This window comes from Dipodomys spectabilis, unplaced genomic scaffold (assembly GCF_019054845.1).
Source record: "Dipodomys spectabilis isolate Male_0828 unplaced genomic scaffold, ASM1905484v1 ptg000140l, whole genome shotgun sequence".
NCBI classification, from domain to species: Eukaryota; Metazoa; Chordata; class Mammalia; order Rodentia; family Heteromyidae; genus Dipodomys; species Dipodomys spectabilis.
In genome coordinates this window covers 32770983-32787211 of record NW_024870817.1, presented here as the reverse complement: position 1 = coordinate 32787211, position 16229 = coordinate 32770983, and the positions used below count along the sequence as shown (strand labels likewise).

The 16229-nt window shown below is 37.8% G+C and overlaps 1 protein-coding gene across 1 annotated transcript in view; it reads left to right on the top strand.

The window, feature by feature from the left end:
• Rnf180 (ring finger protein 180) overlaps nucleotides 1-16229 on the top strand; it is a 123472-nt gene that overhangs the window by 11431 nt on the left and 95812 nt on the right. The window contains exon 2 of the mRNA XM_042690907.1: nucleotides 7275-7409. Within this exon, the coding sequence (XP_042546841.1) occupies nucleotides 7275-7409 (135 nt within the window). The remainder of the gene's footprint in view (nucleotides 1-7274; nucleotides 7410-16229) is intronic.

The following is a 16229-nucleotide window of genomic DNA, read 5'->3' as shown; positions in this document are numbered from 1 at the left end:
TACTGAAGAGATTAAAGTCTACAAATTTCATGATTTCAATGGTTTTAGTATTCATAGATTAGAAGCTTTTGATGTCACTGCAGCTGCTAAGCTTAGAAATATAGAAAGAACCCTGGGTGCAGATGAAGTGTCTGATAAAGACTGAAAGCTAATGGAAAACAGATCTTGGATTGATAACCAACTTTCACTACATAATACAGGCGACAAAAATATTTTTTGAGGTAAGTAGAGCCCCTAAATTCCACAGGAGTCTAGTTATAACTGTAAAAAGTTACCTTCGTTTCTACTTAACATAGTTTCCTGATGCATTCTTAAATGGTTCAAAAGCAAACTGAGTGTTGTTTTGGAAACTCAGTCGTTTACATTTATAGCCCTTTTAACATTTCACAGATCATTGATTAAAGTGCTATCACTGTTTTGCTGTGGCCTGCTTGGATGTGGCTGCTTTATATTCCTTTTTGTGATCACAAATACCAGGAGGATCAGCAATATTCCATCCCACTCAATGGTCAAGGGTGCCAAATCCACTTCCGCAAAGTGGTGGGGGATTTTTCTAAGATCACTGTGTCCTCCCTAACCATGTGATTCCATCTTACACTGAAAAGAAAGGATTACTATTTCTTAAATATTTTACAAAAGCAAGTCTCCTCATTTCACGGAGACCCTTCTAGTGATACAAGCTTTAGGGGATGGCATATGCCACAGTCTAATGGCTGTAAGTATATTGTGGTGCCTACAAGCAAAAATAAAGTAACATACTGGGCAGCAGAAAGGAGGAGAAAGTGAAGAAGGAAAGTAAGGAGGAGGAGGAGGAGGCAGAAGAGAACATATATTGGTAATGGACACATGAGCTCCATATGCCTTGGTCATTTCATTTTTTAATTTTTTTGTTTTATCTGATTCTTTCACAAGTGTTTTTTTTTTTTTTTTTTTTGGTCAGATGTGGAGCTTGAACTCAAGGTGCTGTCCCTGAGCTCTTCAGCTCAAGGCTAGTGCTCTGCCACTTGACCCACAGCACCACTTCTGGCCTTTTCTGTTTATGTGGTGCTGAGGAATCAAACCCAGGACCTCATGCATGCAAAGCAAGCACTCTACCACTGAGCCACCTTCCCCACCTGCAAATATTTTTTTTCTTTTGGGAAATTATAACTTTAATATTTTCCTCTTTTATGTTATGCATTTATGCATAGCTTATACCCAAAAGCACACAAAGTAAAACATGAGCACTCTAACAATATTACAACCGAGTGGATTGATTTGAATTGTTTTGGCATGAACTGAATTGTGTCCCCATTTGAAAAAATGAAAATATTAAACCCCTCATATTGCTATATTTGGAGATAAGGCCAGGTAGGTAGAGAAGTCTCAGAAATAAACACTAATCTAGGATTTCCAGCTTCCAGAGTGTGAGAAAATAAAATTATGTATCAGGAATCCAGCCTGTGACAATGAATTGTGGTAGCCCATGCACAATCATACTGAATTTTGGTATTGTGAAGTAGGATGCTGCTGTAACAAATACCTAAACATATGAAGTGATAGTGTATCAAGGCTGGAAGGATTTTGACATATCTGTTAAAGAAAACAAAAGTACAGATTGTCAAGAAGGAATATGGATGGGAATATGAATGTTAAAGGTAATTCTGGTGAAGTCTTCAGAAGAAATCAGGAATGTACTATGCAACGTTTGGGAGAGAAAGAGCAGTACTTGGTATAAAGAGACAAACTTGACTGAATTATATTCTGTTATTTTGTGAAAGGTAGAATTTAGGAGTATTGACATCAGAAACTTAAATGAGATTTCTAAGCAAAGAGTTGATATATATAGCTTGGTTTCTCTCTTTCTGCTTATGAGCAGATATGAAAATGGGAGATAGATTTGTTAAGTGTTAAGCATAAAGGAACACTAAATTAGAATTGGGAAAATCCTTAGCATTCCCACATTACAAAAAAAAATAGAAGCTTTTTCTGAAGAATTTCTCTAGTAAGAAAGTGCACATAATTTAACAAGCCTTCTCAGAAGAAACTAGGAATAGAGACAGGCTTATAACATCAGAGATACAGCCAGATTGGATTAAAAAAGACATGGAAAGATTCTATCACATCTTTTAAGGTGTCAGCAGCCCCAGACGGTGATTCAGCAAGGTTTTACCAAGTTCAGAGGGTGAAGCCAGTTGCTTCCTCCATTTCAGGTTATTCCATCTTTGGCCTTTGGGGCAAAGTTGTTGCTTGGAGCCAAGACAGATGACTACCCAGAAGTAGGCAAAGAATGTGAAGTCCCTGTCACAGTGGGCCCACAGGAATTCCACCCAAAGAGGACTACTGGAGGTTTTGTGATTTGTTTTTGTTTGTTGGTCAACATTGCTTCTACTCAGCGATAAGTTAACTTCCATAGTATAATACACTGTTTCTCAAGATCACCTTTGTTCCTTCTGTGATCCTTTCAGTAGTTCTCTGGTTGCTACTCAGAGTCCTCATGGTATTAAAACCATGTGGTCTGTACGACCCAAATTTGTTTAGACTCCAAAGTTTCACAGAGTTCAGAAAACAATCTCAGTTGTTTACTTCTATGATTCTCTCTTCCTGCAAGCAACACTATTGCATACAATGCTGAATTAGAAATAAATTTGAATTTGCAGCCCACAAATAAGTTCCTTAGATTGTGTAGAGATAGGTCTCTCTGAGTATAACTTCTCTGACAAAAGCCATCTCAGTTCTTCTATACGTTAGTCACTATTGGACAGTCTCCAGTATCTCTTTCAACCCAGATACACATAAACACAGCTATGCATCTTTCCCAGTAGGGTCTTCTTGTCTATTGCAAAATCACTCTATTTGGTTCATCTCTGTAACTGGCCTGAGAAAATTAACATGTAGTATTGGGGGAGGAGGGAGACAGTGTAAGCTGAGCTCTCTGCCATATCTTGTTCTGGGAGCTTTTTCACTCAAGGCTAGAATTCTATCACTTTGAGCCACTTTGGATTTTCTGGTGGTTAATTGGAGATAAGAGTCTCATAGACTTTCCTTCCTAAAGTGGCTTTGAACTTTAATCCTCAGATGTCATCCAGCCATATCTTATTCATTTGTTTTCAGCAATCATTGATGTTTTTGTTTGCTTGTTTACTGTTAGGTAGGTACCATGTTTGATGTTGAGACTGTGGAATATGTAAAGTGTGGTCCTTTATAGAAGCTCAGGGTTCACACACAGGGGTAAGTGTGATACCACATGATGAGTGGCACATGGAGGTGGATTTAAAGTGCTAGGAAACACAGAGGGAATAATTGTATTTCCCCTGGCAATGACTACAAAAGAAAATTTGGCTTCAGCGTTAAAGGATGAGAACTATTATTTAACAAAAATTCAAGGGAAAGGGAAATGCCATTGTAAAAAGAGAATTGAAGATAGAATAACAGAGAAAAATTTTAGTGAAATATGCAAAGACTTGCATAGGAGTATTTATAGTAAAGGACTATTATTTTAGACAGATGAGGAATTGAATTATCATTATTCTTTCTAGAAGATATCACAACGTTGTTATCATGACAAAGCAACCAAAATCACATGGCCAAAAATATGAGTGAAAAGTTAGAAAAGTATACAGTTATGTCAGGACAGTTAGTTGATACATATATGGCTATAATTTTGAGTTTGCAAGGTTTTGTGATTAACAAAACTTTCAGATAACGTTAAAAATCAATTGTGAATTGTGAGTATAAAATTCACAGTGATATCATACACCTTCTACTCATTTATTTAGATTCCACAAGTTTCATATACTCTTCTGATATGTATTTAGTTCTATGCAATTTTTATCACATGTAGAGACTGATTACCACACTTAGATTCAGAGAAGTTCTATCACAAGGGGCACTCATGTTACTGAAAGAATGTCTTTGACATAAGAAGGAGCTTAGGCTATATTCTGAAGATTGGTCTTTTTCTGTGTGTGGTCATCAGATCACTGTAACAGAATCACCTAGTGTGCTTATTAAATAAGCAGACTTTGGAGTCTTACCCCGGAAACATTGAACTAGGATCATGCGATTGTGGCCCAGTGACCTACATCTAAATAAACTCTCCATCCATTCCTTATACCATATCATTCAGGAGATGACAGATGAGATTTTACTTGTGAGAAAGAACCAAGTATTTGAAGACACAGCATACAAGGAGGTCTGGATCAGTACTATCTAGTAGGATATTATTGTAAAGTTGGCCTGGGCACTGTCCATGAGCTCTTTTTGCTCAAGGCTAGCACTCTACCACCTGAAACCACACTGCCACTTCTGCTTTTCTGGTGGTTAATTGGAGACATCAGTCTCACAGACTTTCCTGCCTGGGCTGGCTTTGAACCACAGTCCTCAGATCTCAGATTACTGAGTAGTTAGGATTATAGGCATGAGCCACCAGTACCTGGCTGTTGTTACATTTTTTAAAAATCTTATTTTATTGTAAAGATGCTGTACAGAGGGGTTACAGTTACATGAATAAGGTAATGAGTACATTTCTTTCCGAGCAGTTACCCCTTTCTTTGTTTTTCTCCTACTATCCCTTCCCCTCATCCCCCCACGTTGTAAAGTTCCTGTAGGTTTTCTCAGAGCCATACTGAATGAATCAATCATCAGTATCAAAGCCATGATGGAGAGTCACGTAGAGTTGTGCATTTGGTATCCATAAGTTGAAAGTATTGGTTTAGATCCTTGGAACAAGATCAAAACTAATATTTAGATTTAGAAGACACTAATGTGTCAGGGTTGTCACACAGATCAGGTATATTTTTCAGTGACTTTCAATAGTTTCCATAGAAAACTATGGGCTTTTTTTCTTCTATATGCAACTTAAGTAGACATGAAAGAATCTTGAGAGGAGCAGGCATCTGGGGATGGGGAATATCCCCATCTGGAGTTTCTGATCTGACCCCTGCCTGATGTTTCTGTTTGGCTAGAGAGAAGATGAGGATAAAAGAGTTGAAGAGTGTATATAGTGAGAGAAGGTGAACTGGGGGGATAGGTGCTTCATCTGTGGAGAGGAATGTAGACTATTTGCATCTAAAGAATCTAGTGATGGGGCTGGGAAGGTTGGCTCAGTGGTAGAGCGCTTGCCTTGCATGCCTGAGGCCCTGGGTTCAATTCCTCAGCACCACATAAGCAGAAAAAAAAAGCCCGAAGTGGCACTGTGGCTCAAGTGGTAGAGCAGTGGCCTTGAGCTGAAGAGCTGAGGCGCCCAGGCCCAGAGTTCAGGCCCCACAACCGGACCCCCCCCAAAAAAAAGAATCTAGTGCTGATTGGAGATAGTTTCATTAGAGTGAGCAACTGGGTTTTCATCGTTATAAACCTGGGCCCGTGAGAGGAGAACTGGAGCCTAACTAGTGGAAGATCAGACCTGTATTGAGTACGTCAAGGGGTGGGGCTTATTGTCCCTCCCAAGAACAGTTCCTTTAAACTTGGTTATAATCTATGGTCTTTCCTTGTTAGTTGTGACATGCATATCTGTCTTCACCCTAACCACACAATTGGTTACCTTGCCAATTGTTGTTGTTGTTTTTAATTATACTTTTTCCTACTCCCTTGCTCATCTTAGAATAAATTCCTCAGAGTGGGATTTATATATCACTATTATATTAAGCTTCTGAGGTGGTTCTGATGTGCCAGGGTAGAAAGCTACTGATCTATATAGATAGCACAGTTAGTACTTCCAAGCCAGAAAATAAGTTTTGTTTACCTATGTGTTCCCCAACTTTGACCCTTCTTCAGCATGTAGTTAACGTTCAATAAATGTTGCATGAATGAACAATGAAAGAACAAACAAATGGAGAAATGTGATCAGGATGGACTCAACATTGCCTTCCTTTATGCTGAATAATTACCAGGCAAGTTGTTAAGTGTACTGTAGCTGACTTGGGAATCCTCACATCTTAGTGTAAATACATTCCAAATTGATCCAAATCGAAGTACTGACATAAATTCTCAGGTATAAAAATGCAGTAAAAAATTGGTTAGTGTATTCTGAGTTTTGGTGTTTGATGTAATATAGAAAAATTCCAGAGTCCTATGAAAGAGAAGTTATTGTTTTCAGGAAAAAGAATTGTCACTATAAATGTAAAATCCTTCCAATTCTCACAGGATTAATTAAAAAGTAAAGAATTTTTTATTTCAGTTTTAATGCTATAGCTATTCAAAATACCATTGTGTGTATGTGCATGTGTGCATGTATGCAGGTCTGGGGCTTGAACTCAGGGCCTAGGGCTCTGTCCCTGGGCTTTTTTGTTCAAAACTAGTGCTCTACCACTTGAGCCACAACTCCACTTCCAATGTTTTGGTGGTTAGAGATGAACCCATAAAGATGAACTTTCCTTCCTAAACTGCCTTTGAACCCCTATCCTGACTAGCTAGGATTATAGGCATGAGCCACTAGTGCCTTGCTCAAAACATTCTATTTACAATCCATTGTCATAACCCTTTTAAAACCACTTCAATAACTTGTTGAATTTACTCTTCAACTAGTGTATTTTGTCACTTTTAGTGAGAGGCAAATGGAAAGGAATCAGGATAAAGTCAGCTTCCAAAGAAAATAAGCCAAACACAATGCATCATCATCATCATCGTCATCATCATCTTCATCATCGTCATCATCATCATCATCATCAAGTGGAATTTTCAACCTGGTAACCTGTGCACATGTTTCACCTCGCTGTTCCCACTGCTGAAGCTGCCCATGAGGGGGAGTCCAGAAACAGGGCAAGTTATGGTTCCACAGACAGCAGCACTCAACCTCAGGGTGCTGAGTGTGCAGCCTTTCCTAGGTGCCCTTACTGCGTGCTGCAGCTTATCATCGACTATCGCAAGAGCAAAGAGATATCTGTCTAGAGGCAAAGCATGTGCCATCTTGGTATGTCAACACAAAGGGACCAAGTAAGGAGTTCATATACAGATTTCAAGAATTTTGGCTTAAAATAACTGGCCAGAACCAATGGCTTTCGCTGATTTTGGACGTATCTTCATACTTTCATCAATGTTTGAGAATATCCATAGCCCTCTCTGGGCTCAGGTTACTGGAAATAATCTTTCATATGGCTGTGTTGAGAGCAATGAAGACACTCTGAGATGTTGGGTCAAGACACAGACAGTGGTAGTGGTGGGGAGACAGGGAACTCTAGGCACTTCCATGAATGATTTATTTTTTTCTGTTCAACAAATAGCTACTGCTGTCGTATGGATTTGGGAATAGATTGGACATACTTTAACATTCTAAAACTACTTCCCTGTTTCCACAGATGAAAAGAAGTGAAGAATTTACAACTAAAACACATAATCCACAAGAAAGAAGTATTCTTCGTTGTTGGAAATGTAGAAACTGTATAGCAACTTCTGGTTGCTTCATGAATTACCTTGAGAACCAGGTGATTAAGGTGAGTATCAGTCTTCACCAGTCTTTTAGTGTAGGAATGCTGTAGGCATGCTATACCACAAACATGCTTTACCCCTTTGTGCTTCCTTGAGATTCTACCTTATCTGTCACAAGGGAAAATGGTCTAAAATGGCATTCAAAAGGCATCTTTGGGGCTATAGGTGTGGTTCAAATGATAGCTCACCAACCTGGCAAGTTAAGAGTCTCATGGAATTTCCTGCCTGGGCTGGCTTCGAGCCATGATCCTCAGATCTCTGCCTCCTGAGTAGCTAGGATTATGGACAAGAGGCACAGGTGCCAGACTCACATGGTTTTTTTTTGCATATAGAAAAACAAAACTTTGTGCTAAAGACTTTTAATTAGATATAATTTTGATATGATTTTTATAGAATAAAAGTTTATGTACAGCTTGATACATTTCTCCATCTGTGATACAACACCAAATGCAGCATTTCCTTCATCTCCACAATTTGTCTTGCCTGTTTTGGGGGGTCACACTCTAGTCCTTGGAAACAACTGTTATCCTCATGTCTGTTTCTCTAGACTAGAGCTTCTGGTTCATGTTCTTCATTCAAATGGAATACAAGAGCATGCAATTTTTTTGTGCCGGGCTTATTTTCCACACATTGTTGTGGGAACATTTTTGTGTTTTGTGTGTATCAGTAGTTACTACATGCTAAACCCTTTATGAATATAACACAAGCATCTTTTTTCCTGTATGACTATATACATTTATTCTGTTATAAATTAGATATGCGTATTCCAGTTTTATGCTATCAGAATTCGTCCAAGTCTTTCTGTGGTTATGTATTCTACTTCTTTTGATATTGTCATAGCAATATTTTTTCCTTGGGTCACAGGTTAAATTCTTTTTTTCAGAAGTTTCTGATAGGTTTTAAAAGTGAACATTGACTTCCAGTAATAGTGTGTGAGAATTGCAGTTGCTCTACTTCTTTTGCCAGCACATAGTATTTTCAGTCTTTATGATTTTAGTCATTCAGACTAAAAGTTTACTTTGCATTTCCCTGATGATAAATGATGCAGTGTACTTTTTATGTGTTTGTTGATTACATACTCTTTCATAGGCTTTATTTATATTATTACTAATAATAATTATTTGCGGAAGATAATCTATCATCTGTACTTCACAGATAAATTGAGGCACAGAGGGTTAATTAATTTGCCCAAGTTTTCCATCTGCCAGGCAGTATGGCTTCAGTGGGACTGGACTGTGGGATTAAGGGCCAAGCTTAACCTTCACAGGAGCTATGATGCCCTTTGTGCTCAGGATATCCTGAACCTCACACACCCACCACACAGAGTGCCTGGCCCTCTTTTTAACTGAAGAGCTCTCACACATTCATTCATTAAGCAGAAATCATTCAAGACATTGATGCATTGGGATATGCAATGGAAGAGAATAATACAGAAAAAACAACAACCACCAGCACCACATTTCCAATATCTAGGAGTTTTAAACTGTACTTGAAACTATGCAAACCTATAAAGCCTGATTTGATGAATACTGTACTGTAAATGCCTGCACAGTTCAGCCTGGGCTAATGTAATCCAGTAAGGCTGTGACACTGCAAAGAAAGAGACCATGAAAACGCTAAAAGAGAAAGCCGTCTGCAAGATAGGGAGCCCTTCCTAGATTACGGATATGTTGGCGCTCAGAGCTCAGATTGCAGCTTCTAGAACAATGAGAAAGTAAATTCTGTTGTTGAAGTCATTTGGCCTAGGGGATTTTATTTTAGCAGAAGATTGCACAGGTCCTGCCTGTTAACAGGCAGTGGAAACTGAAGGGTGAACAGAAAAGAGATGATCTCTCCTTGTGAAGTTTCCAGGATATATATTAATATTAAATAGTATATTAATTGACATCATAGGATCATAATTGTCATTACATTATAACCACCAATCTGTTAGAATGATAATAGACATGTTAATAATGTAATATTCAATTCTTGATTGAAATTTAAATATTTATAATATTAATCAATCATAGAACAACTATATATGATTATATTAGTTAATCATGTAAGTAGTCCATTATGTGGCAAAAAAGAAAAGGATAGGGAACCACACAAATAGCACATAAGCCTCTCTGTGTAGAGAAGGCTGTTGTGGAGAAATGACCGTGCGCAGGAAGCATATCCCCGGAGGTAGAGCTTTTCAAGCTTCAGGACCTGAATATTCAAAGGTCCTATAGTGCACTAATGGAGCTAAAAAACATTGTTGTGATTAGCAGGAGTGAGGTTGGCAACGCGTAAGGCTAGATAGGTTGTGGTTTTGTAAAGTCAAATTATAAACCAAGATTGGACTGGAGGTGTGGCTCTAGTGTAGGCAGTGAGCAAGCAAGTGAGAAAGAGTAAGAGGCCCTGAGTTCAAGTGCTGATACTAACACTGTTGCCATGTGCACGCGCACACACACACACACACACACACACACACACACACACACACACACACACACAGCAACAACAAAAGCAAAACAAAACACAAAATATGAAAAAGAAGCAAAAAGTTGATACAAGGTATCTGTCTGCTCTCACCCTCACCCCAGTTCTAGAGCTTGAATTCAGCCTTTAGCTCTCACCTGGCTTTTTCACTCAAGGCTGGTACTCTACCAATTGAGCTTCATGTCCAGCCTGGCTTTTTGCTGATTATTTTACAGATGGAGTCTTTATGACTCTTCTGCTTGGGCTTACTTTGAACCTAGATCCTCAGATCTCAGCTTCTTCCTGAGTAGCTAGAATTGGTTATAGTGACACTGGCACTTGGCTAAGAGTTATGTTTAAAAAATTCATTCTGGCCTTTTAATTTTTTTAAACATGTAATTGGTAATGCAAATCTAAATTCTTGCTGTATATTTTCTCTTTTTATGCCTACAACAGTTAGTTACTATATTTGTTTCACTTTTAATTAATTAGCTAAGGAAAATCACTTCTTACATTACAAATTCTGTTTTAAGTATCTTTCAAAATATTATATAAAATCACTAACCTATACTGCCTAGTTAAAAATCTTAAATATCATATAGTCATAAAAATATAACCACCAAATTTGTAGTTTGAAGGTTAGATATTATTCTTATGCTACACAGCAACTGAAGCCATTAACCACCCTTAAAGAAACACTAGTGATGCATTAGCGCCGCCTGCTGTTTGAAGAAATTATTTCACTTACAAATAATGTCCCTCTTCCTGAGAGCAGGTTGTGAAGTCAGCTGTTAATTTCTGTATCCTTTTTCCTCCTTTACCCACATATAAGTCTGAGACTTATTCTTTTTCTCTGATGAAATAAAATTTCAATTTACTGTTTCTAAGGAAGATAACCAGTTATGCCACTTTTCTAAAGGCATTAAATTCCTCAAATTGGGTTGTTTTTCTGTTTCACCATCCATCTGAAAACGTCCATTGAGGAGGAACAGAAGAAGGAGGGGGAAGAAGAGGAAGAAGAGAGTAAGAAGAAAAAGAGAGGAGGAACAGGATGAGAAGGAGGGGAGAGGAGAAGGAGGAGGAGGAGAAGGAAGAAAGAAAATGAGGAGAAAGGATGAGGTAGAAGAACAGAAGAAGGAAGAACCAGGTGGAGAGAAGGAAAATGAGAAAATGAGAAAAGAGGAAACGGAGGGGAGAAGAGGAGGAAGAAACCATGGTTCAAAGTACTGGATACTTTTTTTGTTTTGCAGTTGGACATGATTAATTAAACAGTACTCTAAACATTCACACAGTGAGGAGAAAGGAGGATATTCTTAGTAGTGGATCACAAGGGCTCCATACCTATGTGCATATCATTATGTAAAATGATGCTATCTGAAATGAACTCCAGAAAATGGAAACAAGGTTTTTTTACAGTACTGTTTATGTTTTTTTCATTTTTCTTTTTCTTTGATTTATTCCCTTTTGCCACTGTTTTTTATTTCTGTATTCTTTGTATTGTATATAAGTTTATCTGGTTTAGGGAAGAGTAAAAGAAGCACAGTGATACTCACTAGTCACTATGTTAGAAATGAACTATACAACTTGAAGGGGAGGCGAATCAGGAGGGGAAAACTGGGAGAGAAGGACATTGTTCAAAAAGAAATATGCTCATTACCTGACTTATGTAACAATAACCCCTCTGTACATTACCTTCACAATAAAATACGAATTTTTTTTAAAAGCTGGACACTGGTGGCTCATAATCCTAGCTACTCATGAGGCTAAGATATGAGGATCACAGTTCAAAGCCAGCCTAGGAAGGAAATTCTTGAAACTCTTATCTCCAATAAACAACTTGAAACAGCCAGAAGTGGCACTGTGACTCAAGTGGTAGAGCACTCACTTTGAGCAAAAAGAAGCTCAGGGACAGTGTCTGGGCCCAGAGTTCAAGCCCCAGAACTGGCAAAAAAAAATTAAATAGAAAGTTTAATTTTTATATCTCTAATATCTCAAATTATAACATATTAAAAATAAGTAAGTGAAATAAAAATATGCCCATGAAAACTTATTTTCATGTCCCATGAAAACAGGGGTAGGGGCTAGCTCAATGCTAAAGTCTTGATTATCATGTGTTATTAGGAGTGTGATCTCTTGCACCACAAATAATTTTTTTAATGCTTTGTTTTTTGCACTTAGAATTTGTATGAGTACTTAAGTAAGTTAAAAGATATAAACAAATTTAATGGTTGATATGTCTCATTTTCCTTGTTAATTTATATTAGCTATAAGTAGTTTATTTATTATGGTACTAGTACTGAGGCCTGAACTCAGAATCTGGGCACTGATCTTTAGCTTTTTGCTCAAGGATGTTTCTCTACCATTTCAGATACTCTCCCATTTCTGGCCTTTTGATAATTTATTGGAGATAAGAGTCTCATGGATTTTGTTACCTGGGCTGGCTTCAAACCTGACCCTAAAAATCTTAGCTTCTTAAGTAGCTAGGATTACAGGTATGAGCCACCAGTGGCTGGCCTTTCTTTCCCTCTTGTTCATGGGTATATAATCTTGAAAAGTCAGAAAAAATCCAATAGGGAAAATGCAACTTTGTTGATTCCAATCCCCTTTGAAGAATATCTATTGGTTGGGCGAGGGTATGGCTCAAGTGAAAAGAGCCCTGAGTTCAAACTTCATTCCTACAAGAAAGGAAAGAAAAATTCTTGGAGTTGCATAATCTGTACAATTGTCACTTTCTAATGGAAGAGGTGAGGAAGTACGAATATGTTAGTATATCTTCAAAACTCTTATTTATATGTTTATTTTATTTCAGCAGCAAAATACATAAAATTACACTGTCTTTATTGAGTCACCTCTAATAGAGTTTTCAGGTTTCTTTTGACATTAGATTTTATAGTTCACTTAAATTTTTACAATGGATCTTGAACCCACATAGAAGCAAATTATTGAGAATTAACATTTCTAATGAAAAATGTCTAACAAAACAGAAATAAAATTAAGTAAACTATTAGCAGTACACCATTTGATAGATTGCAAGACTTAAATGAAACTCTTTTGAGAAAACTAAAATGACTAGGAAAAGTAACAATTGTACTGAATAATATACAAAATAAGTACTTTTCATCCATTCACCATTAATTACTCTGTATTATATATTAGATATTAATACATTATGATATGTTTTGTTTCTGACACTATCTTATGATCTGAAGGTTCAAACAAGCTTGAATGTGTGCCCCATGGAGCTTACCAACCATGGAGGTTTGAACTGGGAATTAAAGCAAGAAAGCTTGCTAATTTTCCATTTGAGATTTTTCAGGAGATGAAAGACAATTTCAAGCATGAAATCAGAACCATAAGTCCTAACATGTAGATAAAGTAAAATTATATTTTAATTATTCTGATAAACAGTCTTAATTATCCTTTGGACACTGCAGAGGACTGGTACCAGGATTCCCAATTGATAACTAGCATCTACAGATGTTTGAGTTTCTTATATAAAACTCACATAGTATTTCAGCATAATCCATGCACATCCTCTTGTATATATTAAATCATCTCCGAATCACTTTAAACATGTAATACAATGTAAATACTGTATAAATAATTGTTACCTGGTATTTCTAGGGGTAATGTCATTACCTGGGAATAACAACTGCATATGTTCAGTAGAAATGTATTTTTGCTATATTTTTAAAAATCTATATCTTGTTGAAACCAACTATATAGAAGCAAAGAATAACTTATGTACAAAATAATGATGTACTTAGAAAATATTTTCTCTTCCTGGAAGAACGTTGTCTATAACTATGTTAGCATTTAAATGCTAACATGAAGTAGACATGTTTAAACTCTGGAATACTTGAAAACCTTTAGAAACATTTAAAAATTACCTTTTTATTAAAAAGAAAACCACAGACCTGTTTCCATCTTTTGTGTACACTTCTTTTATTTATTTTATTTTATTTTTTTGGTTAGTCATGGGTCTTGAACTCTGGCCCTAGGCACTGTCCCTGAGCTCTTCAGCTCAAGGCTAGCTCTCTACCACTTGAGCCACAGCGCCACTTACGTGTACACTATTCTCAAAGAAAACTTTTTCAAAGTTCTTAATTCAGGAAATTGACATTAGAGAAAGTTTTTAGGTTCTCTCCCTCCCCACAACTGATCCCAATTTATGAATTGAAGAGAAATGCTAGAACTTTAGATGTTGGAACCAAAACACAAAATCGGATATTGAAACATTCTTAACTTTATTGTATGCAAGACTCATTATGACTTATTTAGAAGGCAGTCAATCTAGCATATGGAACAAGAGTATACTTTTTGTTGTTGTTGGTCATGGCACTTGAACACAGGGCCTGGGCACTATCCCTGAGCACTTTTGCTTAAGGTTAGCACTTTACCAATTTGAGTCACAATTCTACTTCCTGCTTTCTGGTGGTTAATTGGAGATAAAAGTCTCAAAGACTTACCTGCTCCAGCTGGCTTAGCATCATAATCCTCAGATCTCAGCCTCCAAGGTAGCTAGGATTACAGGTGTGAGCCACCAGTGAGCAGCAGGAGTATAACATTTTACTAAGTGTGCCAGAGGACCTGGGGAAACACACCTGAAAGCATTCTTCCAAAGTAGCCCATCACTGAGCTCAAGACCTTGATCTGGATTATTTGCTTCATTGCTAATCAAAAGAGATGGTTGCCCGAGTAGTGTTGTTCTTGTGCAAACTCTACAATAATTGGCCTCTGTAGATTTTTTTTTTTTGTCAAAGTGGCGTACTGAGGGGTTAAGGTTACATACATAAGATAATGAGTACATTTCTTTTCTTTTCTTTTCTTTTTTGGGGGGGGATCCGGGCGTGGGGCCTGAACTCTGGGCCTGGGCACTATCCCTCAGCTCTTCAGCTCAAGGCTAGCCCTCTACACTTGAGTCACAGTGCCACTTCTGGCTTTTTTCTTTTTGCTTATGTGGTGCTGAGGAATCGAACCCAGGGCCTCAGGCATGCAAGGCAAGCGCTTTACCATTGAGCCAACTTCCCAGCCCATTATTTACTCTTTTTTTTTTGGCGGGGGGGGGGGGGGCGGTCTGATTGTGGGGCCTGAACTCTGGGCCTGGGCGCTGTCCCTCAGCTCTTCAGCTCAAGCAAGCATTCTACCACTGAGCCACCTTCCCAGCCCCATTTCTTTTGAACATTGTTACCCCCTCCCTCATTTTTCTCCCACTTTCCCTCACCCCCAATTGCCCTGTCTCCAAGTTGTAAAGTTCATTTCCAACATAGTGTCTTGTGAGTATCACTGTTACTTTGGTTCACCCTTTGTCCTTTGTCTCACCATTTTGTTATTCCTCTTCCTTCCCTAATTCAGAAAAATGTATATTCAAGACACAGGACACCAAAATCAAATACAGTGACAGCAGGGGATAAAGCAAAGGAAAAAAAAGAAATGAAAGAAAAAAGAACTAACTTCATGCAGTATATTAAAAAACAACAACAACAAAGAAAAACTTCTTGCTTCCATGTCTTGGACTTCATATGCTTAGCATCATCTTATATGGCCATATGTACATAGCTATTGTGTTATTGTGATCCTCTGCTAGGACTATCCTAGACATATACTAATTATTACAAATGAGGGAAACCATGGAGTCTATGTTTCTTTGGGTCTGGCTATTTCACTTAATATGATTTTTTCCAAGTCTTTCCACACAGATTCTTTAGAATGAAGAAGCCTTAGAAATACTAACTTCCAAACAAGACTAGAATTTCTCCTTGACGTGGCAAATTTGATAATATTGTATGGGGCTGGAGGTTGAAGGAAAAGGAACTAAGCATGTTGGCTTGTTTCCATGTAGTCTGGTTGCTGCTTGGGGAACAAGTAGAGACCCATTGGGCCTTGGAAGTTCTCTTGCTAAAATTGAAAATGCATTACCTCAGGATTTCTGAAAGAGGAAAAGTAGTTTCTACCTAGAGTGGTTTCAGTCTGTGACTTAAGAGCCTGGCAGTGAAAGGCAGGGCACACTTTGTGTGTTTAAACCCCAAGGGGAGCTGCTACCTCTCAGCCGTTAGCCTGGGGGAACTTATTTCCTTTCCTAATGGCTCAGTATTCCTGTCCTTGGGACTAGCTTTGTAACAGTAACTCTGATGGAGTGAGGTGGCTGAATAAGAAAGCATAAGAAAATCAATCAACCCTATTCCTGGAACACGAAGCATAGATCCTGGTCCTTGGCCTGGTTGCATTTCTTTGAAGTCTTTGCTCTCTGTTTTTCCTACTTCTTCACTAACTTTTGAAACCTGATTTTATCTGACTTTTTAAAAATTTTAACAATATTTAAAACTTGAAAGCTTTAGGAGTTAGGAGCTATCAGCAGACAGACTTTTCAAAAATACAGT